A 26,391-nucleotide genomic window follows, 5' to 3' on the forward strand; every position below is an offset into this window, starting at 1 on the left:
AGTTATCAAAGGTGCTTCTTTACACCTGTGCAATCAAGAACCACTACAAAATTTTGCCTCAGTCTCTGATTTTCTTTATGACTATTGTTACTAAATGAGATCATTAGATGTCCCAGCTGAACCTCCTGATTTTCAGGACTGAAGTTTGATATCAACAGAGTTAGGAACCTCCCCCTGACGAGGAGGTGGCAGTAGCTTAACCCAAGAGATTTACTAATGTTGACTTTAGTTACTCTGCAAAGAATTTTTGAGCATGTGCCTGAGAACATAGTGATGAGTGTATTTTCAAAGTGGAAAGTAATAAATAAAAATGGAACTTTAGAGAGTTTCTAAGGAGCTGTATTATAACTCATAAAGCAAGATGTTTTCCGTTGAACATTAATTTTCTGTATCTTTTCCATCTTGTGATTAAACTTTGCAAACATTATGCCAAAAATTAGCCTAATTATTTAAAAAAATGCATGTCAGTTGCCAAAAATGTTGTTTAATTACCAGTCAAGTATTTTTACATGCACATATCCATCTATGGGAGAGCCTTTAAAGCAAATACCTTCCAGGGGTTTTTACAAACTATTAATCAGTATATGAAAATACAGCTCTTACAAATGTAACATAAAGTGATTTCCTATCAAGGATATCTGCAGCTGCAGATATCTGGCTTCAGGGGTGGGGAAGTGGGTGCCAAGGAAAAAGCCCAACAGACTGACACTGGCAACACAGAAGGAACAGAAAGCTCAGATGTGGGTTTCAGGATATGTTTAGAGCAGGACTCTTATTGTTTCTTCTCCTGTGAAGGTGGTAGGAGTTCCTGTAGTGCTCCTGCCTCTGGCACTGGTGGCCTCAGAGTTCATCTGGGGCTGGAAAACCCCATTTTTAGGGAGACAAAACCTTGTGTCTCTGCCTGGCAGCAACTGATGAATTGCAGTTGCCCAGCTAAGAGGTGAACTCAGTGGGAGCTGAGGAGCCTCGACACTCACAGGAAAAAAGCTCTGCTTCATAATTCTTGAATTCAGCTGGAGCTTTGACCATAGGATCTCAGTTGGTCACAACACTGACCCATGGTTCCTGAGAAGCTATTAAAGCCATTTTCAGTGGAGCTAATGCTGGTGCCCCTACCCTAGTGGTGTGCTTGTTTTCAAAATAAGAAAAAGAATGAAAGCAAAATGTCATCCCTTTCCACTGAAGGCAGAAAAACAGTCTTCATTTCCCTGCCAGTTTCTTGCATCATCCAGCTGAGAAGTTGTCTCCTTGTTAGGTAAGTGCTGCTTTATTACTGTTATGCATTTCTGTAATATGACATGTGGCATTTGAGTCCTCTACAACTGAACTAGACCAGTGGCTAAAAACGAGTCTAAACCAAAAAAAAAACACATTACTTTAAACATTGTGCATGCTGAGTAAGATCACTGTTTGGGAAACATTACTCAGTGTTACAGAAAAAGTTGACTTAAAACCCAAAACCATGTACAACCCCAAAATAATGTGTCAGGATTTTAGAGCGAGGAAGTGGATTTCTGATCTGTGTAAGGTTTGAGGGCAAAGGATATTAAAATCTTGCTAAGTGCAGAAATATTTTTTATGAAAAATGTCACCAGCCTGTTCAAGTTTTCTGTACCTGACCGAAATCCCCTCTACAAGTTATTGCTTTAATTAAGAACTGCTTCTTGTATTTTGTATTTTGTTGTTCATGCAAAACTGACAGGATGACTATAGGTGGCAGTGTTTGCCTTATAAAAATACGGAACTGCCAGCTTCAGTTTCCATTCCAGGACTGATGAGTGTGTGGACAGCAAATGTATGAACATGTTTGTTAAAAGCCACTGAAAGAAAATTTCTCCGTAGTGTAGGTACAAGCTGATCATCCAAAGTGTACTTTTTTTGGTGTGGGAAGGTACCCAGACCACACAAAATGCCTGGTTTTTTTTTTTTTGTTTGCTTGGTTTTTTGTTTGTTTGTTTTTGGTTTTTTTTTGTATTAAAGTCTCTCAGCCAGTCCAGAGGTAGAACTCCTGCAGAAAATGGTGCACCAGGAGTTTGTACAGCTCATGAAATTAAGCCCCCCCTGTGTCATACCCTTATTTTTTCTTTTTTTTCTTTATTTTTTTCCTTCCAGATCGATGTGACCTCTTTTGTCAAGAACTGTCACACGGATACATGCAACTGCAATCTGGGTGGGGACTGTGAGTGCTTGTGTACCAGTATTGCAGCTTATGCCCACAAATGCTGCCAGCAAGGAGCAGTGATTCACTGGCGATCCCCTTCCCTCTGTGGTATGTACCTGGGCTGCCTTTGCACTAGAGCTTGCCTTTGAGGCATCTTTGGCTTTTTGCTGCCCAGTAATACTAATTTGACAAAAGCAGGTGGATAATAAATGTATTTATCCATATTTTTCTAGCTGTCTGTGTGAACTGTTAGTCTTGAACACCCAAATATACTTTCTTACTGAAGAGGCCCAGTTGTACTCAGGGCGTGCCAGAGCGGAGTGCTGGAAAGGCACCGATACACCAGATGTGGGGTACATCCAGTGTTCTATGAAGGGCTACAAAGTGATTCCCTCCACTCTACTTTTCATGAACAGTGAGAAGGGTTCTCTTGGCACATCTGTTTAAATACACATGTATGTCACTGAATAAAAGCCTAAGGAAATGAAGGCACTGACTCAAATACATTATGGAGCATGAAACTTCCTCAGCTGAAAGAGAATTTTACATTTTTTAGAATGCAGATATCCATAGATTCTGTTAGTACTTTGTAATAATAGTGTGCTTTTTAAGAATGTTCTTGTTTTTTCTTTCAGCTTATGACTGTGAATATTACAATCGAGGTATGTAGTATTTCATATTACTATCTTTGATTCACTCTCATATTTATGTACCTTGCTGAGTACACTTGGTCTTTATGTTTTCTAGCATACCCCAGTATCTATGGGCTAGAAACACAGCCATACTCTCTTGATCCAAAATGGAATCAATTTTTATAAAGTATTTAGTTAATTCCCCACATCGACCTCTGTAGGGCTTCTTTGATGTACTATTCTATCATCTTTCGTCCTGTATGATGCTATTTTAAGATACTTATCTCTCTTCCTCTCCTTCTGCCCCTCTCCCAATTTGTTTCTTTTTAAAAAGCAAATACCACAGACAAACTTTTCTTATATCAGTTCTCTTAGACTAACCCTGAAAGGAAATAGTTTGACAATTTCTGTCTTTCACAGGTTAGAATGACTTTGTGTGTGTGTGTGTGTGTGTGCACACTCCAGATTTGGGTACGTGAGTTTCATGAGCTCAGCAAGTTAGGAAAGCAAGTCCCTGTGTTCCTTTTTGCTTTAAGCCCAGGGACAGTGGTGGCACAGAAACAAACCCTGTAGCTGTAAGCAAAATAACATCTGTAATCTCAGGTGAAACAACACAAGTAAAAATCCTTCATAACTTGTGTTAAAAACCTGTCAACTGGAGCAGTGCTGGAGGCTCCCTCTTTCCCCTTCTCCCCATTCCTTAGGGTAGGATTGCATTGTCACAATCCCTCAAGCTCACTGGACCTTCAAATCCATCAGAAAGGAGAGGTCACTTCTATGAGCAGCTTGGAGTATTCTGTGTCATTTTGCAACATATCCCTGGCTATTTGATATCATCATGTCCCTATACTGACTTTTTCTTCACTCCTGCTATGGATATCTGAAATACAATTTCATGCATTACTTGAGGTTTGTCCTATATAAACACAGACAATCCTACATTACTGAGGAATTCATATACTGATGCATTAGCCTGCATCTTAAGAGGGTTATGCGTGGTAATTACCATTTGTATTTCCACCTCACTGAACTAATTGCCTTTGCAACAGGGAATTTCAAGTCTTTTTCTCCAAAAATGAGTAGTGTGGATATAATGCATCTCTGATGCCAAATTGAGACTTATCATAATAAATTATTTTTGCAAAAAAACCCCTCATCTTAAATATTTTACAAACATTTCTCACACTTCAATCATCTTCTAAATTTAATTCTGAAGTGGCTTGCTTTGTTTCACTTTTTGTTCTTACATTTACATGTAAAAGATATTGCTGGGGTCAGTTAAAAATGCAACTGAAATAATTGATGGACTTTTTAATTTGACTTTGTGTGAGTTTAACACTGTTTCTGGTTTTAATGGGTGAGGGTTAATGGCCTATCTACATTGAATGATCTTAGTATTCCCTAATGTTTCAATTAATAACCTCATCATTTTCAGTATGGGGATGGATTAATATACCAGTCATAGGGAGAAGCTCTAGAAGAATGCTTAATACTGTAAATTTCAGAACTCAGACCTATATTTTGAAACTGGTTGGTTTCAGGAGCACAAGTCTAACCTACATCGTGCTCTAAAGAACAGTTTATTAGAATGAGATTTATGTATTTATTGAATTAATGAAATCATAGAATCATAGCATTTTCAGGGTTGAAATGGACCTTTAAAATCATCTAGTTCCACTCCCCCTGCCATGGGCAGAGACACCTCCCACTAGATCAGGTTGCTCAGAGCTTTGTCCAGCCTGACCTTAAAAACTTCCAGGGATGGGGCAACCACCCTAAGCAACCTGTTCAGTGTCTCACCACCCTCGTGGTGAAGGTATTAATTGGATAAGCTAACTTTCTGTGGTATCCTCTCTTACATTTGGATAGTGTGCATGTATTTTGTAGGCAATAAGATACTAAAAAAGAAGGGGGAAACTTGAAATAAATGCAGTTATATGAATGTGACTTTTGTCATCATACAGCAATTTATTTTTTTTTTTCTGCTCCAAGGAGCCTGGTCCATTAAAGCAGTAGCTGGTAGATCCTGGTAGATAGAGCTGACTTTGCATAATTTCCTCACAATAGGGAAATTTGTTTTATTTAAAAAGCATTACAGTGTATTTGTACTGCTTTTGGCTGGGGTAGAGTTATTTTTCTTCATAGTAGCTTGCATGGGGTTATGTTTTGTATGCATGATAAAAACAGGGTTGATAACTTAGGGGGCTCTATGGTGCCTAGGTGCCTGCTGGGGTTAAAGTCAAGAAGGGCATAAGGCTGATTTCCACCACCAAGTGACAGCAAAACACCTTTTGGAGGTGGCTCCTCTGATTCTTACTTGTTCTGCATGACACTTGAATCTTTATGGGAACTTTAGCAATTCCAGTTCAGTGGTGCTTTTACTCAGGTCATAGGCAAAATGTTTGCCAATGTGTGGGGATAAACAAGCAATTATTTAGAACAAGGAGTGTTTTTATTGCCTCACCACTGCTTTAAAAGTGATCACTGCTGTCTGAGTGTGAGCCAGCAGTGTGCCCAGGTGGCCAAGAAGGCCAATGGCATCCTGGCCTGTGTCAGGAACAGTGTGGCCAGCAGGTCCAGGGAAGGGATTCTGCCCCTGTACTCAGCGCTGGTGAGGCCACAGCTTGAGTCCTTTGTCCAGTTCTGGGCCCCTCAGTCCAGGAAGGAGATTGAGGTGCTGGAGCAGGTCCAGAGAAGAGCAAGGAAGCTGCTGAAGTGTTTGGAGAATGTCTTACAAGGAGCAGCTGAGGGAGCTGGGGTTGTTGAGCCTAGAGAAGAGGATGCTGAAGGAAGACTCTACAACTAGGTGACAGGAGGCTGTAAGGAAGTGGGGCTTGGTCTGCTCAGTGAAGTTGGGACTGATAGGACAAGAGATAATGGGCTCAAGTCGTGTACGGGGAGGTTTAGGTGGGATGTTAGCAAGAATTTCTTCACTGAAAGAGTTGTCAGACACTGGAAGAGGCTGCCCCAGGCAGCGGTGGAGTCACCAACCCTGGAGGTATTTGAGTTCATAGACACAGGGCTTTGGGGTAATGGCTTGGTTAAGGTCTTGTCAGGGTTAGGTGCATAATAAATGCAGCAGTAGGGGAGCAGAAGCAAGTAATTTGTGGGAGAGGATGACCTATTAAACGATATTTCTGCCAAAAATAACATATAATTTCTGCCTTATAATTTGAAATATGGGATGGTTTCTTTTTTGGGGGGGAGGAGGAGCTGCCTTGTAGCTCTTAGAGTAGGTTCAGTGTCTGTTTGGGGTATAATATTAAAGTTACTCTCTTCCAAAGAATAGGAATAAGGACATGTAAAAGACTAAATACTATAAAAAAGCAGCCCAGAATGCTTTCTTGTACGGATCATTTTGTGAGGTTAAGCTACCTGCACTTTTTTGTGCTCACTTTTTATCTGTTGTATTCTGGGCAGGAAGCAATGACTAAGGGAGTACATTGAACAGATAGACACAGACCTACTCCAGCATAATACCTTGAGGCATTGAGCTGTAATTCCAAATTTATTTGATTCCAGGTATGGTGAAATATTTAAGACAAAGTATTATGTCAACTAAGACTTAATTTTTTAATGTTATGCATGGAAAATATTTTTTTTTCTATTTGATTTTTCTTCCCCTTAGGTCTTGGTGAAGGACCCTATATTTTGGCAAGTTCTGGAGAGAATGGCACAATTATAGGAGCTAATGTATCCAGTAGAAAGATATTCCCCCTGCCAAGAACTGGAGCATGTGGAAATGTATTTTTCAGTTTCATGATAACTCCAGGTCTTTTCAAAGACAAAGACTTATGTAAGTATTATCAACAATTTTGCTAGTGGCAATACAAATTTTTCAAATTATATTAATGATTTTGCTGAATGTTCTGTATCTGCTAAAATAATGTAGGTATTTTTAATTATTGGGGAAAAGTAAGGACAAAATACTGGGGTTTTTTTTGTTTTAAATTTCCTTTTTTATTATTAGAAAACTTTGCTGCCAGCGTAAGAGGTGACTTTTCAGAGATTGTTTTAGAAATATTACAAAATACAAGTCGATAGGATTCCTTGTTTTAAAAAAATATTAGTAGTAGTTTGTATAACTGGAAACTGGAATGTTTTGCATATTTATCTAGCAAAAGTTAACTGAAGGTAAATCAAGTATATTTTTGTCTTCTATAAAATCACTTCTACTTTATCTTTTCTTCTTTCTTGTGACTTTCAGTGGACTGTAAAATATGCATTTTAGAACAACCATACTGTCTCCTGATAGGTAGTTGTTACTATGCTGTATCTCCATACAAGGTAGATGAAAGTTTCTTAGCTGAACAGCAATCCCTAAGCTCTATATTTCCTTATCAGAGACTGATCCACACTATACAACTGAACATAAATACATTTAAGTGTTTTTTTCTATATATATTTTCTTTTCTTCACATGTATTGGGTTTGTGTCAAATAAGTCAAAACAGATTTTGTCATTTTTTTCTCATAAAATTTAATTTGTTGAAAAAGTCCCAAACCCTTAAAAATCAACATAAAAATGGGTGTCTTCATAGTAAAATTTGAAACTATATTCAGAAACAGTTGAAAATTTTGCAGTGGAGAAATCAGGTTTTTAGATAGAATTTGAAATTAAAAAGTAAGTAGAACAGAAAGATTTATTCAGTCTTCTGAATTCTCTAACCAATTTAAAATGGAAGTAAAATCATTATATCTGCAGTACACAGCTCTCCTATTGGTGAGGAATGAGATAGTATTTATCTAGGGTAAAGAGTCTCTAGGATTTTGTTAAAGTTGAAGACCAAATCTGATATCAGCCTTCTAAGTTTTTAAATTTTCAAGGAATTTTCTTCACTTTAGATTTCTGTTATGGATAAAGCAAATAGAGGGTCGAGTCTTTCATTTGGCCATAGGTTTTCTATTGTGCTCCTACATGTAACAGTGTCAGAAAAAGCCTGGCCTCAAGGTAAACTCAAGCATGTGCTTACAATATTTGTGTGCTGTTATTTATGAATGAAATGTTGGTGCAGCTGAACTGTCAGGCATTTGTCTAAATTTGAAAAAAAAAATTCCAAATTTGAGCAAGTCCCATTTTGAGACTGTTATAACTTCAAAGGCTGGGAGCAGGAGGCTGAATGCAACTTTGATCTTTCTGACTGGCTCTCTGGTGACTCTGGTTTATCACATAAACATTTCTAATTATTTTTGTTAATTAAAACTGAGGTATCTTTTTGTGAAAAGCAGTTGTTTAAAAGGAGCTACAAAGTAGCAAATATGTTGATTTTCATCTTACTTTTAAGCTCTTTTCTGTGAAAAACTTACTATATAATAGTATTTATTTTTTTTCTTCTGTGGAAGTGCTCTCTCTCGTTTCCCTTGAATCTGCTGAAAGACCAAACTACTTTCTGTATGTACATGACAATGACACTCTTGGGCTGGAACAGTGGCAGGCAAGTGCTTCCTTCCAGAGACGAGCCACCTTCTTCCACCACCAGGACCTTTGGAGCCCAGGGCTCAGTGCATTCGAACTCCATAGCAAAAAAGGCTTTTTCATCATTCTCACCCCATCAGCTGTTAAACTGGCAAAGTATGATGATTCAGAAGAATTCAAACATTTGAGTAGCTTTAGTATTGAAGGTAAATGTTGTGTGATCCCCAGGGAAAAGTATGGGGTTTTTCTGCTTGCCTACAGCTCACTTGTCTTTCACATCTTTATACTTTTTAATCCTAGTTTTAGTCACTATCTGTCTTTTTCTTCTACTCTTCCTCCAAATGCTATAATTTTCTAATTTTTGCAGGTACAATGACCACTTTATCTTTGAACTACACTTTTATTGCTTTTAAAAATTAATGTGGGATGTCACAAAAAGATGCATGTTAATGTCTTGTGAGTGAAATGAATGGGGTAATAACTACGTTGCTTTTGCAACCAGCAGTACCTCCGCTACGTTTAACTGATTTTTAAGATTTCTAAACAGAATATATTTTAAAAGTATGTGTTTGCAAAAAGATGTAAACATCATTAAAAGATGTTTAAAGATGTATTAAAAGATGTTTACAAAAGATCTGTTTCCATCTTTGAAGAAGCTTCTGTGTCTTCTAGCTTGATTGATTTTAAAATACCTAAACTTGGCGCTGAACGAAGCATCTTACCTCCTTGAAGTTCCCAAGAATTTCTGTACATGGTTTTCATTTTTTTCATTATTGTGAAAATTGTAATGTACATTATAGAGAAGAACATAAATTTATAACTGATTGACTACACAACCAATATACTCTTTCCCTCTTTCTCAGAACTCAGAGCGTCTGTGCCTTATAGAAAGATGTGTGAATGGCGATATGAATCCTGTGCTAATCCTTGTGTAAAAACATGTAGTGATCCTGAAGGAGCAGCCTGTAAATTCCTTCCTCCGTAAGTAAAATTAAGCTTATGTTGTTGCCCTATTTTTTTTCTGTATGTATGCATAACATATGCTTTCTGACAATTCCTGCAGCTGCAATATCCATTCATTTTCGCTCATCCAGATTTCTGTGCCACCTTTGTGAGCAACTCACAAGGCACGTGAAAACATTTGCAACAAGTCTCTGGTTTCCCATGGTATGTATTCCTGCAATCTTTCAACATAGGAGTTAGAAGGTTTGTATTTAGCCCAGAGAAATACCTTCTGATAGTGGTTATGTAGAAGTCTATTCAATAAAATGAAAGTTATTTCCTTCTGTGGATTTACATTCACATCATAAACTGGCATCCCATGATACTGTAAATGACCACATTTTCCTGGTGTATGACAGAGATCAAAAACTGCAGGAATAGTAAAGGTGGACTATGTCCTCTCCTGTAAAAGGAGGATACCTCTTATATGCTGAGAGGTATTCTTTGGAATGATCTGAGGGATTTTACATGGCTCTTATTTTCTTGTCACTTAATAGCAAGACTTACTGTCTCCACAGTTTTCCCTTGGCATCTATGGAACCACAAAAACTAAAAGGAAAAATGGCCAAAAACTATAAGCACAAAATCTGGCAGTAAATAAATTGTATTTTAAATTCTGACCTGCCTCACTAGGCATATGTAGTTTATGATTAATAATATTACTAATATTAGTAACTCTCTGCTTGTATACCTACATTTTTCCATATGGGCACATTGGTTGTTAATGGCAATATTTTCTTATTAAAAATCCCTCCAATATGAAATAAATAAGGGAATATTTTGACTCTGTCTGCACTCTCCTATGATGAAAGTGGACAAGAATGAGACTTTTTATGGAGTCAGTCTTAATATTTTAATGTCTCAAATGAACGTATCTGTCTCAAACAGCTGTCTTGTAGAGTTCCTTCCTTGTCTTATGGAAAACTTTCCTGCTCAGGGATCTGAACTTCCACTTGTTTGTGGAAGCAGAATGGCCCAAAGCTGCAGGGTTTGTCAGCCCATCAATCAGCAAAGCACTGATTATTAGCAGTTTAGGAATGGAATTGTGCTATTCCATGGCTTTTTGACATAAAAAATGTCTCAAAATGCTGTGTTCTCCATTACACTGGAGAGTTCTTGAAACTGTGGTGGAGAAGACATGAAAATGTGTCATTTTGCCAAAGGAAAGTAATTTAAAATTAATTTATATTTCTTCTCTGGCTTTAGAACTAACTACAATTTTTCAGTGGAGGTTTAGATTGGATATTAGAAAAAAAATTCTTTATGGAAAGCATGGTCAGGAATTGGAACAGGCTGCCCAGGGAAGTGGGGGAGTCACAACCCCTGGACGTGTTCCAAAAACATGTGGATGTAGGACTTGAGGATATAGTTTAGTTGACAGGGTGTTGGGTTGATGTTTGGATCTTAGAGGTCTTTTCTATGATTCTGTTTAACAGGGTTGAAGGATGTTTGCCATACTGTCCTAAAAACATGATCCTTGATGAGGTCACACTTAAATGTGTTTTTCCAGAAGACTGTAAGTCTATTTTATTATATTGGTCTAATCTTATAAATCACTCTAGAGATCCCAGGAATGGTTGTAATCAAATGTACATTGCTGGTTTTTTAATTAAATGTTTTACAAAAATATCTTTCTGTTGAAGAATATTTCTCCAGGGCATAGATTACAATCCCATTCATCCAAAACACATCTCCTACATCCAAACAAGCCATTAATAAAATTGAATTCTTTCATTTTTTTAATAGTGTGTTAAAGTTAACCTTTGGTGATGGTGTTATACTCATCACAACTGTATTTGTCCATCTATTGTTAGTTTACTTTGTATGTATATGGAAGACATACTGCTGTGGTGAAAATTTCAGACTTTTCAGCTGATAATCCATCACTAACAAATTCAGTGCATCTACTTCATAACTTCTGGTGTGTGAAGATACTGTGTTATTTGCTTATTTGAGGGACACAGAATTCTTTTAACGTGATAGTTACATTTTAATACTGTCTCTAATTTTATTGAAGAAGTTTTGAATTAAATACATTATTCTTTAAGTTTGCCTAGCACAAAGCTATCTCATATGTACCAAAGAGATATTTATTCCAAATATTCTCTATTTTACTATCTTGGGTTTACTGGATTTTTCATGGAATTCTTTTGTTTCTTCAAAACTACTCTGCAAAAATTAATGTTTTCGTAAACAATAACTTAGCTACTTAATTTGTACAAAAAAGATTAGAAAATTCTTGAGTCAGTTTAGTTCCTCAAAGTCATCAGGCAGCCTGGAACCAGTGGCAAGTTATCTTCTCAGGAAAATAATGCACTGGTTTGCTAATATTTAAATGGAACTTGAATAGAGATAGATGTTGCTCTTTTGCTCTCCCAGTAATCTATAAAGGACAGTGAAACATGCACTTTTCCTTTTAGGCATACCTGTGACACCTACAGAATCAGATACCATGGAAAGATTTCTTCAGACATCTCCTCCATTTGTTACTTCAGGGACTGAATCAACTCATACCGGTGTGACAGCCAAAATAACCATGAAAAACACAACCTTAAGGGGAATTAATGTATTGTCACAGTTCATTACAGACTTTTCTTCATTGGAAGCATCTAATGCAGCCCCCTATTCAACATTTTCCATACCAAGTAGAGTGGAGCCTTCTGACGTACTTCACAGCACAGCCAGCCCTACAGTCCTTTCCAAATTCATCTCTTCAACAGGTTTTCCAACTGCTCTTCAGGCTTCAGCAGTCACATTACATACTGCCAGTTCTCCTACATTACCCATTACAATAGCAACTCCAACAACCCTGCTCATTGCAAGTCCTATTCCAACAACATTCTGCATTATTAACCCCCACTTCCCTAATGGTAGTTCCATTTCCAGTTGAAATCTCAGCCACTCAGCTGGTAACTGTTCCCCCTACCTCAACATCGACAACTTTAACCTCCAATCCATCTTTTGTCACTTCTGAGCTGCCTGCAGGGGCTGGGAAGAGTAGGAGTCCTTCACACACATCATAAGGGAGCAGCAGTATTTGATGAAGCATCTTTTTCTGCTTTGCTGGCTGACAGAACAACTTTCACAAGACCCATATTTCTTCTAGGTTCACTGTTGTCACAAAGCACATCTACTTCTCCTGTATCTGCATTGTCTGTTAGAACTAGATCCGGCACTGGTCAAGCTGCCATTCACCAAACACTCATTTCTGCACTGATTTAAACTGCTTCTCAAATTCCTATGACTACTAGATTTTCTAGTTTTGAGAAAAGTTTTCCTCAATTAGTGACAGTTTCATATTTTGAAACAGCAGAACCCATATCTAAAACTTCTCTGATATCATTACATGCAAGCTCTTTAGCTAGTTTTTCTCCAAAGCCATTTTTTATCTCCAGTGGAAATTTCATTGACTGTACCCGAGCAGACACATCCATTAGTTAAAGGCAGTATTTCTGTGTCTTCACCTCAAGTTGTTTCTCAAATCCCTATAAACACTTCTTGGAGTCCTTCTGTAACACATGTAGTATCTCTACCAGTGCACTTTCTGAAGCCCAAAGCTATGGCAAATGTCACTGTTGCCTCCAAAATTCTTTCTGAATTCTTTCTGAAGTACCTTATGCTGCTTCCACTCTTTCAGTCAATCCAACAATCTTTGATATGCCCATAAGAATTAAAGCCTCAACAGAAAACAAATATATGATACACAGTGATTCCCCTTCAGTGCCGTCCATTTCTAAAAAGCCAATGAAATCCATTTTATCTACTATTTTCCTTCTTAGGACATTGGTATTACCTCTAAATTCTATATTAATAACTACTTCAGAAATTACAGAATACCCAAGCAGTCCACATATAAAGAATTGAGAACTGACCCTGTGGTCCAAAATCAGGCATTTTAATTCCTAAAGATCCTTCTCTTACAAGGTCATAATCTTTATTTACAATCTTGTTATCAACATCAGTACCATCTTAGGTGACGTTTTGTACTAAACATTCTTTATTCATTCCCGTAATCAGTAGGACATCATTAACACAAAATATAACTGCTACCCAAATATCAGTTTTATCTCTGAATATACGAGGAACCTCAAAAAGTCCATTTTGTAGACTTTTGAACTTCTGCAGATTTTTCTACGTTCATTTTGAACATAAGCCCTTCAACTAGCCTTTCACCAGCTCTAAAAACATCCATTTAATGCTTTCTTACTAATGCCTACAACTCCTGAAACCACTTTAGAAAGCCAATCCAGTAGGGTCTCTGTGTCTTCACCTCCCTCCTAAGACCACTTGTATCTCTACTGTTTCTCTAGGAAAGCAGAGTTCTTCTGTAAGTTCCTCAGAAGAAGATGGAACAGTATCAGCTCTATCAGCTGGAATCATCACTCAGTCCTCTACACCAATGATCATGAACACAACAGTGAGAGCACCTTATATTTCTGCAAAAATACCACCTAGCTCTTCAGCCAATTTTTTAGTTGCTTCTGGCACTCCCGTAGCCTCTAGCATTCCTACAAAAACCACTGATTCTTTTGTTGCCAATTTGGAGTTTTATATGGCTTCAACTTCAGTTCCCACCACCATAGAAACACCCATGCATGTTTCACAAAAATCTTTATTTACATCTGCCGTGACACAAGCTTCACAGAGGACTAAAGAAACTCCAGAAGCTATCATCATAAAAACTAGTACCAAGCCATTATTATCACAGATGAAGAGTACCTCATCTACAGCTTCAAAAGTTAAATACACAACCTCATTTGAAGCAGATGTGAATATTTTAGAAAGTGGTCAGTCTTCACATGAGCAAAATGTTACCAAGATAAAGTCAACCACAACCAAGAAATCTTCCCTGCCTTATTTCACAGTATCTACAGTTCAGAGTTTATATTTTTCAAGAAACGTAACCTCAGTAAAAAATCTCTCTCTTGCAGGAGTCCTGGATGTAACAACATCAGATTGGTCCAAAATCCCAGTACAGAAACCCACTAAACCTTATTTCAGTTTAACAGAGCCCACAGAACTTCAGACCAGAACTCATTTATCTCATTCTAGCGGTGGAACAGCTCTGCCTTTCTCTTCAAAGCCTGTGGAAACACAAACTCCACAGAGAAGGACAGAAACAACAGCTATAGCTGATAAGGCTTCTTTTGGTACAGTGGCACATACAGTGATGTCTACACCTTCTGAATGTGTGGTATGATCCATTTTACTTGCCCCTGTCTCTTAAAAAATATATTGCTTTTCAGTCCACTCTGTAATGTTATGAAGTGGAACACCAGAGATTTTCAGTATCTCCTATTTTTGTTCTTATTTGTACATTTTAAAATACTCATAAAACTTCTCAGAGGACTGTTGTATCACTGCTCCTATACCACTCTAGTGTATTCTGTGATTTGGATTCTGCTCTGGGAAAAAATGGCTTTTAAAGCTATGTGCCAACTTTAGATAGTAAAAAATTACTTCTGAGGTGCAGAAAAAGCCATAATCCATAGACTGTGTTTCTCTATAACCTCACCCTGTTGGGTTTTTTCCCATTTGTTTCTTTGAGTTTCAGGTGATGGGAAGGTATGATTCTATATTTCTTGAAATGCTTTAGATTAGTACTGAATGTAACACGTGGCCTCACTGAATAATGTTTTATATAGAATCTTCCACCAAAACTAGATGAAACAGGAAGGGTGTGGGTGAATCAAGGGGCATCATTGTCACCTCTTATAACCCCACAAAAGCAAGTAATTCCCAAATAACTGATGAGGGGTCACCTAGATATGCTGATTCTGTCTGAGAGCATTGCAGTGAACAAGTGATTGCTTTGACTTCATAAGGGAAATGAATGCAAAGTTGATTCTGGTTGGGTTTTTTTCCTTATGACAGCCAAGATACCTTGAACCTGTGGACAAATGTAGCCAGTATATTTGTGTTAATATGAGATGGATGTTATACAATCTTTCAAAGAACTGCCCTAAAGACCTGCAGAAGCCGTACTGTGGTTTTCGAGGAATGCCAGTGCAAGTTAACACTGATAGTTGTTGCCCAGAATGGGAATGTCCCTGTAAGTTATTGTTTTAATTTTAAGTACAACATAGAACCTTGATCTGCAAACTTCAAGAAATAAATGAAATCTTTATTACAGTGGGGATATGAGGCTGAGTACTGGAATGACTATAAAAGCACTCATCACCAGCAAAACCAGAACGAAACACACAGAAAGTTTTGGTATCTTTGAATGAACATTTAAGAGAGTAAAAATATTTTGTTTTGAAAGAAAACATTAAAATAAAATCTGCAATGTGAACATCAATGTTTCCCAGCTGAGACTTTTCAGAATTTCTATCAGTAGAAATGTTGAAAGTTCAACATTTTGTGAAGAAAACAAATCAAATACCGTTAGTTTATCAAAGAGAGAACCCCCAGATTTCAGTGAGCTCTAACTGTAGTTTTTACTTAGAAACTGCAGAAACTGGGGGATGAATGTGTGCCAAAAGAAGAGAAGTCATATTAAAAACGTTGCAGCATTGCTGCTCTTTTAAATATTTGTCTCAAGGTAGGAAAGATTAGTCTCTTATTATTAGTATCTCAAAAATATGTATATTTTAATGCATACATATTATGTCACAGTGAACGGATTAATTGACCTTGTCAGTACAAGCTTGAGCATAGGAGGTTCCACAGAAATATGGGGAAAAGCTTTCACTGTGAGGGTGCCAGAGCACTGAGCAGGCTGCCCAGGGAGGTTGTGGAGTCTCCTTCCCTGGAGACATTCAAAGCCCCCCTGGATGTGTTCCTGTGTGACCTCCTGTAGGTGACCCTGCTCTGGCAGGGGGGTTGGACTTGATGATCTTTTGAGGTCCCTAACATTCTGTGATTTCTGTGACTTAAGGGAAAATTTTCACCAATATGAACTTTCTCCCTAATAAGGACACATTGCAGTAGGTTAAGGTATTTCCACTGAGTAACGTAGGATACTTGCTTCTGCTTATGGCTCAATATGCTGTACACAGAGCAAGGTCATCAATATATAAATAAACTTATTTCTTAGAAATTTTTTAGAAATGCCCTGTAGTTGGCTGTATGGTAACATCATTAAATGTCAGTTCTTTTTTAGGTCAGTGTTCTGTACTGTCTGAACTGAGCGTTATAACTTTTGATGGAAACAACATAGCCCTCTGTAATATGGCTTCCTACATTTTAGTCAAGTTACCAGGAGAAACTATTGTTGCTCACATTGAAAAATGTCCTGCTAATCAGGTAAGATTCTTGTGTTTCTGCAATAATTGTAATAGTTTGTTGAATTTTTGTGTTGTAGGTGTGAAATTCTGCAAAGAAGTATTTCTAAAACTTTTCACATAAATCCATGCCTATTGACAAATGGCAAGTTACTTAATTTTCAAAGAGCATGATTAATCGTGCTGTCTAGATAAAAAAAAATAAAAATGTTGTATTATAAATACATTTAAATTTAGATTCTTTGTAAATTATCAGGGGTGACATGACTTTTGAGTCTGCATGTCTTCTTTCAGGCTCTCCATGCACAAACCATAAGGCCTGGAATTTATACTTTACAATAAAGTCAAAATACTAAAATATTTTATATAGTCACAAAAGTCTTCTGCAGTCTTTTAAGAAGGTATTAACAAGTTTACAATTAATGTAATGAGCTGTTCATTGTAGTTGTCTACAGAGGGGAGCCAGCCACTTTGTTTTTAGATTGACAGCTTAGGTCAAGTCAGTCTCATCCTTAGAGTGTATACGTAGGTTTCCTTTGCATTGTACATACTCCTTGGTTGTATTTCCATCTTTGCCTTACAGATAAACAAATTCCCAATGAGGAACTTCATCAGGCTTCTTTCCTTGACCTCTTTATTTGATCTTTTACCTACTCTCACTGAGCAACTGTACGCTTGATTTTTAAGTCCTGAATCTTTTACAGTTTTAGAGGTTTTCTTTTAAGTTGCTCTCTGCTTTGTTTCTTGGCTGCAGTCTAAAGGTACAAATGCAGCTCATGTAGGCAGAAGTCTGCAGCTGTAATTCTCTGAGAAATATTTTTTTAAAGGGCTTTACAGCATATGCTGAATCTTACCACGCTGGTGATGTGTTGCTGTCAATGTTAAAGCTGTTTAGTTAAAAGTCAGCTGAGGGATGGCATATATGAGCTGCAATCTTGTGCAGAAAGAGGCCTTGGTAAAGTAGAAGTTTTATCAGACTTAGAGCAGGGGATTTTATTTAAATGACTGTTGTATTTCTATGTATTTTTAACTCAGCTTGTTCAGATCATAGTGTTATCTTTTCTGAATTATTTTCCATGTAAACTCTTTTGATTTGAATCTTTGACACTTAAATCAAGTTTATAAAAATAGCTCATAGAAAGGTGCATTGCATTATCTGGGAAATGTGTACTTTCTATTATTTACAATAATGTATTAAGCTGATTGTAGAAGAACTACAAACACAAAGGAAACTGCCACCCTATTTTTGCCAAATAAGAATGCTACTGATTGTCATTACCCTTCTAATCTATTTTTTAATGTTTTCCAGAGTGCAAATTCAATAAGAAAACTAGTGAGTACTTTTTTATTTTACTAACTATAAAATACATTAACATAACACATATTGGAAAGATTCCCTATAGCACTGATATAGAGTTAGAAAAACAATAGTAACTAAACTTTTTTGTCAATTTTCTTTCAAGGTTCCCCCTGCAAGCACTTCAGGGCTCTGTTTTAAGAAATTAAATGTGACAGCACACACATATAAATTACTTATCAACCGTTTAGCAAGAAAAGTAAGTAAATATCACTAATATATATTGTGTGTACACTTAAAAGGTAGGTGGAGAACTATTCTGTTGTAGAATGCTATAGCTTGGATTTATAATGAATGTACTAATAGGATCAAGATTACTTTTGCAGTTCAGGCTCCCAGTACTTCATAGTGTGCTAGGGGCAAAAAAGTATACATTTCTGATACTATACTTCATTTATATGTCATTATCCAAAATGACACTTCAAAGTTCTTTCAAGATTTTAAAGAAGCTGCAAAAACATTTATATTTGAGATATATTTCCAGAAAATCTAGGACTGAACAGAAATGTTCCACAATGTGATAAATACTTAAGGTGCTTTTCCTGCTAGTCAATAGCTCTTCAGAACTGAGAACATTGAATAGCTGGAATGAATTTTTGTTCTATTTTATCATATGATGTGTGATAAGTAAGATGTGTTGCTTCCTTAATTAAATAATATTTCCGTATCATTATTTTTTTTCCTCATGCCTACTTCATTCCCAGTTATAAGAAGTGGCAGTGATGGGAAGCCCTATGATTTAAGCACTGTGACTATTTCTGTAAATAGCAGAGGCTTTAAAAAATATCTTGCTATATAATGTAAAGCCATCTAAAATACATCCTCACAATCTGGTTTATCCCTGAATAAATGTATTTGGTTTCTTTTAGGTAGTAGTGGATTCTGTGATTCCATCATTACCCTTTTCAAAAGAAGGACTGAGTATTCAGGATACTGGTGCAATGTATGTCATCAATACCCCAACTGGTATTAGCATCAGGTGGGCCCATGTCACAGGCATCATAGATATACAGTATGCATTACACTCCAACGCATCGGTGAAGACAGAAGGGCTTTGTGGTGAGGCTATGGTGGCAATTTTTTTTCTTCTTTAACCATTTCCTATGTAAAATGTACATCTCTCTTTTGTGTCTGTGGCCTGCTGTCACTATAGCTTTCCTTGTGACCCTCACAAAAAATGTGACCCTCATAAACAATTTATGACAATCCTGTTTGAGATGGGCTTATGAAATTGTATTAGCTAATAATTAAAAAAAAAATCAGTAATTCCATTTCAAAGCACTGCTTGATAATAAAGTGGCTTGCAGAGCAAGTAGTGATCAGTAAGGAAAAGTGTAAGCAGGTATTTTAGAGTTACTTTAAAACTTTAACTATGTTAACTTTATGTCATAAGTGTTCATTTTCTGGGGCATTGTAATTTTACAGAATCTAATCAATATTGAACAGGAAAATGAACTCTTATAATCTTTTAAACTGCTTTTAGTTTTAAAAGCAAACAAAGCAATTCAGGTATGGTTTAAATATATATAAGTAAATCAAGCGTTTAAATCTATTGCTATGTTCTGCTTGTAAAAAAGGTGAGTTCTGGATTCAGTGAGAGAAGGCAAATGTTGGCACTGGCATGTACCTTATCTTTTCCCAGTGTCATGCCATTTTCTCTATGCATGCTGAAAAACATACAGATGAGGTCAGTGTAGGAAGCATATATATATGTATATATATATCAAAGCACAGTTACACTTTCTGCCACAAAAAGACAGAGAGAGGAAGACTATGCAGACAAATCCAGCCTCTGCTGTGAAGTGTTGTTATTTTCCAGTAAATTGTAAAGCTTCCATTAATGCCTCTTGACTATTATGTCATTTTTCTCTCTCTTCTGGGATTTTCATAACCTTTCCCTCTCACACAGAAAAAAATTGTGGGACCACGAGCTATATTGGCTTTTCATTAAAGCTTTTTTGATTCTGCAGTTCTCTAGTATGGCTCTACAAATCCTACTGCCACCACAGACTGTCATGGCATTAGGATGGCAGCAAGAAGATGAAGCATTAAGAATCTTAGAAAGCAGTGCTACTGCCAAATGCTTCTTATCATACAACGTGCATAACATAATCTGGGTTTCTTCATGCCACCTGAGAGAATACCAGCTTGTCATCATGGGCTAGCCCAAATCTAACAAAGGACCCTGGAGAGTGCCAGGATGCTGGGAGCCCAGAGGCAAAGACTTAGGGTGTGGTTAGCAATGCAGAAGGAAAGTGGAGAAAAAAAAAAAAAAAGAAGAATATAGGCATTTTGTCTAATCAGTCCCTCGGATGCAAAATGCTATTATGAAGATTAACATTTTGGCATTAATGACCTGCTATGTGCTTCCAGGAATTATATTTTTCATTAATGAATTACCTTAATACATACATTGATGCATTCAGGTAGCCAATAGATGTTATGGGCTTGGGTGGGGTATTTTTTCAGTGGTTCCATGATAATAGATTGAGTAAGAAAAATATTTTCTTCAGGTAAATCAGTTTGTTCATCAACAGTTTCCTTTCATAAATTCTTGCATTTAGACATTCAATTTAGTTTCAATACAGTGTCAAGTCATCAGTGATAATGATGTGAAAGTCATGTACATTTGCTCCCATGGAGATGATTGCTGTTCAGTAGAATGAGATCAGAATATGGTGCCATGTCTGTGAGTTTGCTACATGGAACAGCACCTTTTGGTAGCAGCTTTTTTCAAAAGTTAATTGTTGGGAAAAGTAGAATGACTTCCATTTTATGATCTGCTAGTTTTGCTAAGCTCTTGAGCTGACAACTAAAATCACAAGCAGAAAGGTGAAGCTACAGTGGAAGTACAGCTGCTTTCTAAGTCTCACAGATGAGCCTGATACAAGATTAATCTTACCTTTCCAAGTGCACTTTTCTTTCTGTAAGGAAGTAATGTGGCATGTTTTATTGTGCTTTGAATGTGATGCCCTGTCTCCAGGGGTGTGCAATGGAGATCCTACTGATGACCTGAAAATGCAAAACAGGACCGTAATTACAAACATGGAGGAAATTGAATTGTTCATTAAGAGTTGGGAAATTGAGAAATCACTTGATGTAACAACCAGGAGGCCAGTAAGAAACTGTACTGAAGATAACTGCACATATTGTATGGAACTGCTAAACAGAAGCATTTTCATCCCTTGTCACAAGAAAGTAAGTATGAGGATCAGAGAATTCCAGGTGCAAATTAAATGAAAGATGTATGGTTAAGAAAAGAGTGAGATATATATGCACATTGTTTATATTTTGCTTCTTTTCATCATCTGACAACTGCATGGGTGGCTTTAATACATCTGTCATGATAGTTTTCATACATTTGCCATGTTGTCCATTATAAAGGGACATCCATGTAGATTTATGTGCTATTATGCTGCTTCTTAAATAATTTAGTAAGCAAAGCTCAAAGGGGAGACACCAGATCATATCAACACAAATGCATTCCAAAAGACTTACTTTCAAGAAGTGCTTGACGTGGGTCACTGAAAAGAAAGCCTTGTGCTTCTGCTGCCAAAAACATCAACTCATGCAGATTAAGAGACTAATCTAACTAAAGAAACATTTAGTTAAACAAATTTGGCCATAGTCAATATCTGAGTTGACAATTTGGTAGCATTCGTTCCATAAATCCTTATAATTTTTTTCCTGGACACTGTTTTCTAATGGGTATATTGCTGTAGCATGCAGGCTACCACTAGAGGTAGACAGTGTAGCACAGCTGCTTTCTAGAACACAAGATGTGGAAGCCCCAAATCTCTGAGGTCTGACTTAAATTTCCCGCTTAATTAAAAACAAAAGGGATTAATTAATCTAGTGGCACTTTCTGTATCAGAGATATATGTGTCTATATTCCTGATTCATTTCACTTGCCTGTCTTTCCACCCCTGGTTTGTGTTGTGTTATTCTTTGGTTTCCATCATAGCCCAAAACTGTTAAAGTCATTGCAAGCAGCTGAGCCCCTTCATTCAAGCTCCCAAGACCTCTCACCTCAGTTTCCCCAGGTAGAAAAAAATTGAGGGAGTTCTTCTGAAAGGAAGTGGTTACAGAGAGCTTTTTTTTTTTTTTTTTTTTTTTTTTTAATTGTCCAAAGCATTTGACACTGTCCTACATGACATCCTTGTCTCTAAGATGGTGAGACATGTATTTGATGGGTGGACTACTCAGTGGATAAGGAGATGACTAGAAGGTTGCACTCAAAGAGTGCAAATACCCCAATATCCATCTGGAGAACAGTGGCAAGTGGAGTTCCTCAGGGGTCTGTTCTGGGTCCAATGCTGTTTGCCATCTTTGTCAGTGACAATGGCGTTGAGTGCACCCTCAGCAACTTTGCCAATGCCTCCAAGCTGTGCAGTGGGTTCACTTGAGGAAAGGAATGCCATCCAGGGGGACATTAACAGGCTTGAGAAATGGGACAGTGCAAAATGCATGAGGTTCAGAGTGCCCAAGTGCAAGGTCCTGCATCTGGGTCAGACCATTCCCAGGCACAATTACAAGCTGAGTACAGAGTGGATTGAAAGTAGCACTGAAGAGAAGGACTCAGGGGTGTTGACTGACAAGAAGTGCACTCATGCAGCTCAGGCCAACCATATTCTAGGGTGCATCAAGAGGAGCATGGTCAGCAGGTCAGGAGAGGTGATTCTCCCCCTTCTACTCTGCTCTTGTGAGACTCCACCTAGAATGCAGCACCCAGTTCTGGTGTCCCCACCATAACAAGGACATAGACCTGCTGGAATGAGTCCAGAGGAGGGCCAGAAAGATAATCCAGAGGTTAGAGCACCTCTGCTATGTGGACAGGCTGAGGGATCTGGGATTATTCTGCCTAAAGAAGACTCCAGGGAGACTTTATAGGTGCCTTCCAGTACCTAAAGGAAACCTACAGGAATGATGGAAAGGGACTTTCAGAAGAGTGTCCAGTGACAGAAAAACAGGAAATGATTTTAAACTGAAGGAGAACAGGTTTAGACTGGATCTTAGAAGTTTTTTAGTACAAGGGAGGTGAGACTCTGGAACAGATTGGTCAGAGAAGCTGTGGATGCCCTCCCTGGAGGTGTTCAAGGCTAGGCTGGATGAGGCTTTTTGAGAGGTCTCTCTGCCCAGGGCAGGGAGGTTGGAGTAGATGATCTCTAAGGCCCCTTCCAACCTAAGCCATTCTATGATTCTATGAAGTATTAATAGATATTTGCTACAGAAAGTTAATGGGAGGTAGCAGTGGTAAGCAGTTTGGAATCATGAAGGGAGAATAGCACCAATGGCTATCAGGATGCTTTTCATAGTTGTTCTGACATATCTCATTTAAAAATAATTAAAAGGCATTGGAAATTCAGAATTTCTGCTTCACGTATGTTTCCAGAACTTTCATAGTCTCAGATACAAAGGAATTGCATTTTTTCCTGTTCATAGCACAACCTGACATAGCATCAAAATTGCCAAGCACTTGGTTCATACACACGATGCTGGCAGAGACAGATCAGATGGAGCATACTGTGTGCTTCACAGGCATAAAGCAACTGGAGAAGGATACATAGCAGAACCATCAGTGTAATGAACTTTGTGGTGAAGCCAGCAACTGCTTGAAGATTTGCTGAAACCATGAGGAAAGATGGGCTGCAGCACAGCAGTGAACAGGCAGAATGAAACAACATCTAGCTTTACCCACCTTGTTATTTATCCTATATACTATATATATATAGTTTATAGTATACATATACTATATATTCTCTATATAAAGGCTATTGGGTTCTATAGACACAGAAAAAGAGCACTTCATAATAATTCCTTTGCAGCAAGTATTCATGGATTAAGATGAGATTGTTAACTTTTAGCTAACAGGACTATACTGCAAAAGTTCTTGTAAGTAGTGTGACAGTTTCATTAAAACCGTGTTCTGTGCATGCTAGTGAGCATAAAAAATTCTAGCAGTTTAAATTTTGCTGAATGAGTGTTCTGGAAAAAAATGGCATTTTTCACTTCAGACACTGCTTGTGATTTTTTTCCCTTGCAGCTGTATTATGTCATGCAATTAGTGATTTAGTTTAAATACAGAAATTTCTTCTGTTAAGTCACAATTACAATATGTTCATAGGTGTCACCACAGGAGTTTTGTGAGAAGATGTGGATCAACAGCACTTATTTTTGGAATTATGAGTGTGATGCACTTTCTGTATATGTGGCTTTATGTAACAAACACAACATCTGCATTAAATGGAGGACACCTGATTACTGTTGTAAGCAGATTGCCATGTACTACACCCCAATGTGTTCATATACTGCTGTAGTGTTTAGTGATGAGTTAAAAATATATTTCTTCCTACTGTTACTGTAAGTACCATCTCATTCTATCACAGCATTAGTAAATCAGGGTAAGAGTTCTTAAGATGTTAAAGTGTCATGAATCATTTTTAGTCTTGATTGAATGAGTTGCTTACCTAGAGTTAAAAATATAAATGTGTGTTTTATATGATAAAATCACTTTTTCTGTTTGTTCAATGAAAGGCTGAAAGAGTAACAGCAGCACTCAGTGTCCTGTTTTTATGATTTCCAGCATTGACTTGTCCTGAGGGCAAGGAATACCAGCCTTGTGTGAAACCTTGTGAAGCCAAGACATGCTTGAATAAATGGTTCTATGAAGATTCTCCCTGTTCCTACTTAAGAGAAGACTGTCTGTGTAAAAATGGCACTATTCTGCATAGAACAGACTCTGACCTCTGTATACCAGAAGAAAAATGTAGTAAGTGCAGCAGGACAGAATAGTTTTGCAGATACACTGATACTAACTGCAGCTCAGTTTTGTGTCACGCCTCAGAAAGTGTAAGTGTGATACTTCTCCATTCAGCAGAGCCTGGCTTCATCTTGAGCTACAGCAGTGTGTGCTTCAGCTCACTTGGATTCAAAGCCCTGTGCTGAGATACTTCTGTTGAGGAAAAATGATGGTCATTCTTGCCCAGCTCCCAGGCTTTCTTCCTTGCACATTCTTTCCCTTGCGCTCAGTATTTATTTTCACCCACAGCAAAGCATTTGTTCATTTGTCCATGTTAAGGTCGTCATCTGTTCTTGGATTGCTTGACTGTAATGCTCCACAGCTCTCTTATTTTAGGCAATAATCTTAAATAATTCATAGTTGCTTGCAGGATATCTTTACAATCTTCCTGTAGAAATGACATAATATTTTTTCCCCCCAGCATGTACAGATAACAAAGGACAACCCCGTTCCCCTGGGGAGATCTGGAATGAGTCCAGGAGAGGCTGCTGCATGTACAGCTGTTCAGAAAATGGAAGCATTGTTGCTATAGAACCTGAGTGCACTGAGGATCCTCCAACAGTCTGTGAAAGAGAAGAGGAAGTTATTGTCCATGTCATGGAAGAGGAAGCTTGCTGCCCAAGGAAAGTTTGTGGTAAGTATTGCACTTGTTTTCAGTGACAGAAATACAAGGTAAGTGCTTGACATTCACTTGTAGATGACAATCGTTAAACAGGGTTCATGGTAACATTTTTCAGATGTGATTTTTAGGTACTTGTGGCTGGTTGGGCCAGCGAAACAGGCTTTTCTTTGTATGAACTCACAGAGTAAATTTTAATTTTTTTCCCCATAGAAATATGCTAGTGAAACAGAACTTCTGTTGAAAATTAATTTCTGAGCTCTTAGGTGGTATTTCAAAAGAAATTGATAAATACTTGATGACAGAAAAACCTTGGTATTTAGGGTAGTTCTATTCTTACTAGCGCTTTGGTGCCCAGAGCAGTATTCTCTGACCTACTTCAGTATTCAGTAAGCTGCTTGCTCAGTTCTAGTATTCTGTATAGCCATGGTTGCTAGAGAAAGGAGGAAGCTTGTTACTCTGAAAATGTTAAGCAAAAGATACTTATTTCATCATAACATCCTCAAGGAAAATGAGAAACAATGATCCATCTGCTCTGGTACTTTTGCTCATTAGTTTGACACCTGCAACCAGCATCATATTGTCAATTAGTTTAGGAGTATCTTTGCTGAGACATTTTAGCTAGCTTCATGTGCAGGAAGCAGAGCAAGTAAATACCTCCTTTAAGATGGTTATTGATGTCTTTGCACAATGCCACATGAATGGAGTTATACCAGCCTTGGGCTGAGCTTGGAGCTCTGCATGATGGCATGGAGTGCACTTTAAGCTGACTTGAGCTGTGTATCTCTATACTAGATGGTATCTTGAGCTATTGCATTTGTATCTGTTCAAGTATGTAAAAACTGTTTTTTTTTTCCCACAGAATGTAACATGTCATTATGTGACACCATTATTCCAACATGCAAACCCAGTGAAAAATTAGTGGTAGGCTACCACCCTCTTTCCTGCTGCCCACAGTACCGATGTGGTAAGGGAAATAAAAAAAACACATTTATTTTCCACACTTGTATTATGTGTGAGAAAATTCACCTTTCAAGTTGTTTTTATTGTTTTATTATTTAATTTAATTGTTGGGTTATTTAAATAGCACCAGCAAATGTATTCTTTTTCACACTGTAGAATTTTTTTTTGTGTTTGTGTTTTGTGTTGCTTCTGACTTACAGTCAATTTGATGTATTAT

At 37.5% G+C, this 26,391-nt stretch overlaps 1 protein-coding gene across 1 annotated transcript in view; it reads left to right on the plus strand.

The window, feature by feature from the left end:
- OTOGL (otogelin like) overlaps positions 1-26,391 on the plus strand; it is a 96,134-nt gene that overhangs the window by 54,734 nt on the left and 15,009 nt on the right. Inside the window, exons 31-48 of the mRNA XM_030449521.1 lie at positions 2,113-2,269; positions 2,797-2,823; positions 6,422-6,589; positions 8,136-8,414; positions 9,072-9,189; positions 10,647-10,726; positions 11,631-12,080; positions 13,521-14,404; positions 15,085-15,262; positions 16,316-16,458; positions 17,746-17,769; positions 17,900-17,992; positions 18,663-18,852; positions 20,777-20,991; positions 23,918-24,059; positions 24,377-24,562; positions 25,014-25,226; positions 26,074-26,178. Coding sequence (XP_030305381.1) covers positions 2,113-2,269; positions 2,797-2,823; positions 6,422-6,589; positions 8,136-8,414; positions 9,072-9,189; positions 10,647-10,726; positions 11,631-12,080; positions 13,521-14,404; positions 15,085-15,262; positions 16,316-16,458; positions 17,746-17,769; positions 17,900-17,992; positions 18,663-18,852; positions 20,777-20,991; positions 23,918-24,059; positions 24,377-24,562; positions 25,014-25,226; positions 26,074-26,178 — 3,652 coding nt within the window. The remainder of the gene's footprint in view (positions 1-2,112; positions 2,270-2,796; positions 2,824-6,421; positions 6,590-8,135; positions 8,415-9,071; positions 9,190-10,646; positions 10,727-11,630; positions 12,081-13,520; positions 14,405-15,084; positions 15,263-16,315; positions 16,459-17,745; positions 17,770-17,899; positions 17,993-18,662; positions 18,853-20,776; positions 20,992-23,917; positions 24,060-24,376; positions 24,563-25,013; positions 25,227-26,073; positions 26,179-26,391) is intronic.

The sequence above is a fragment of the Calypte anna genome, chromosome 1 (genome assembly GCF_003957555.1).
Source record: "Calypte anna isolate BGI_N300 chromosome 1, bCalAnn1_v1.p, whole genome shotgun sequence".
Lineage (NCBI taxonomy): Eukaryota > Metazoa > Chordata > Aves > Apodiformes > Trochilidae > Calypte > Calypte anna.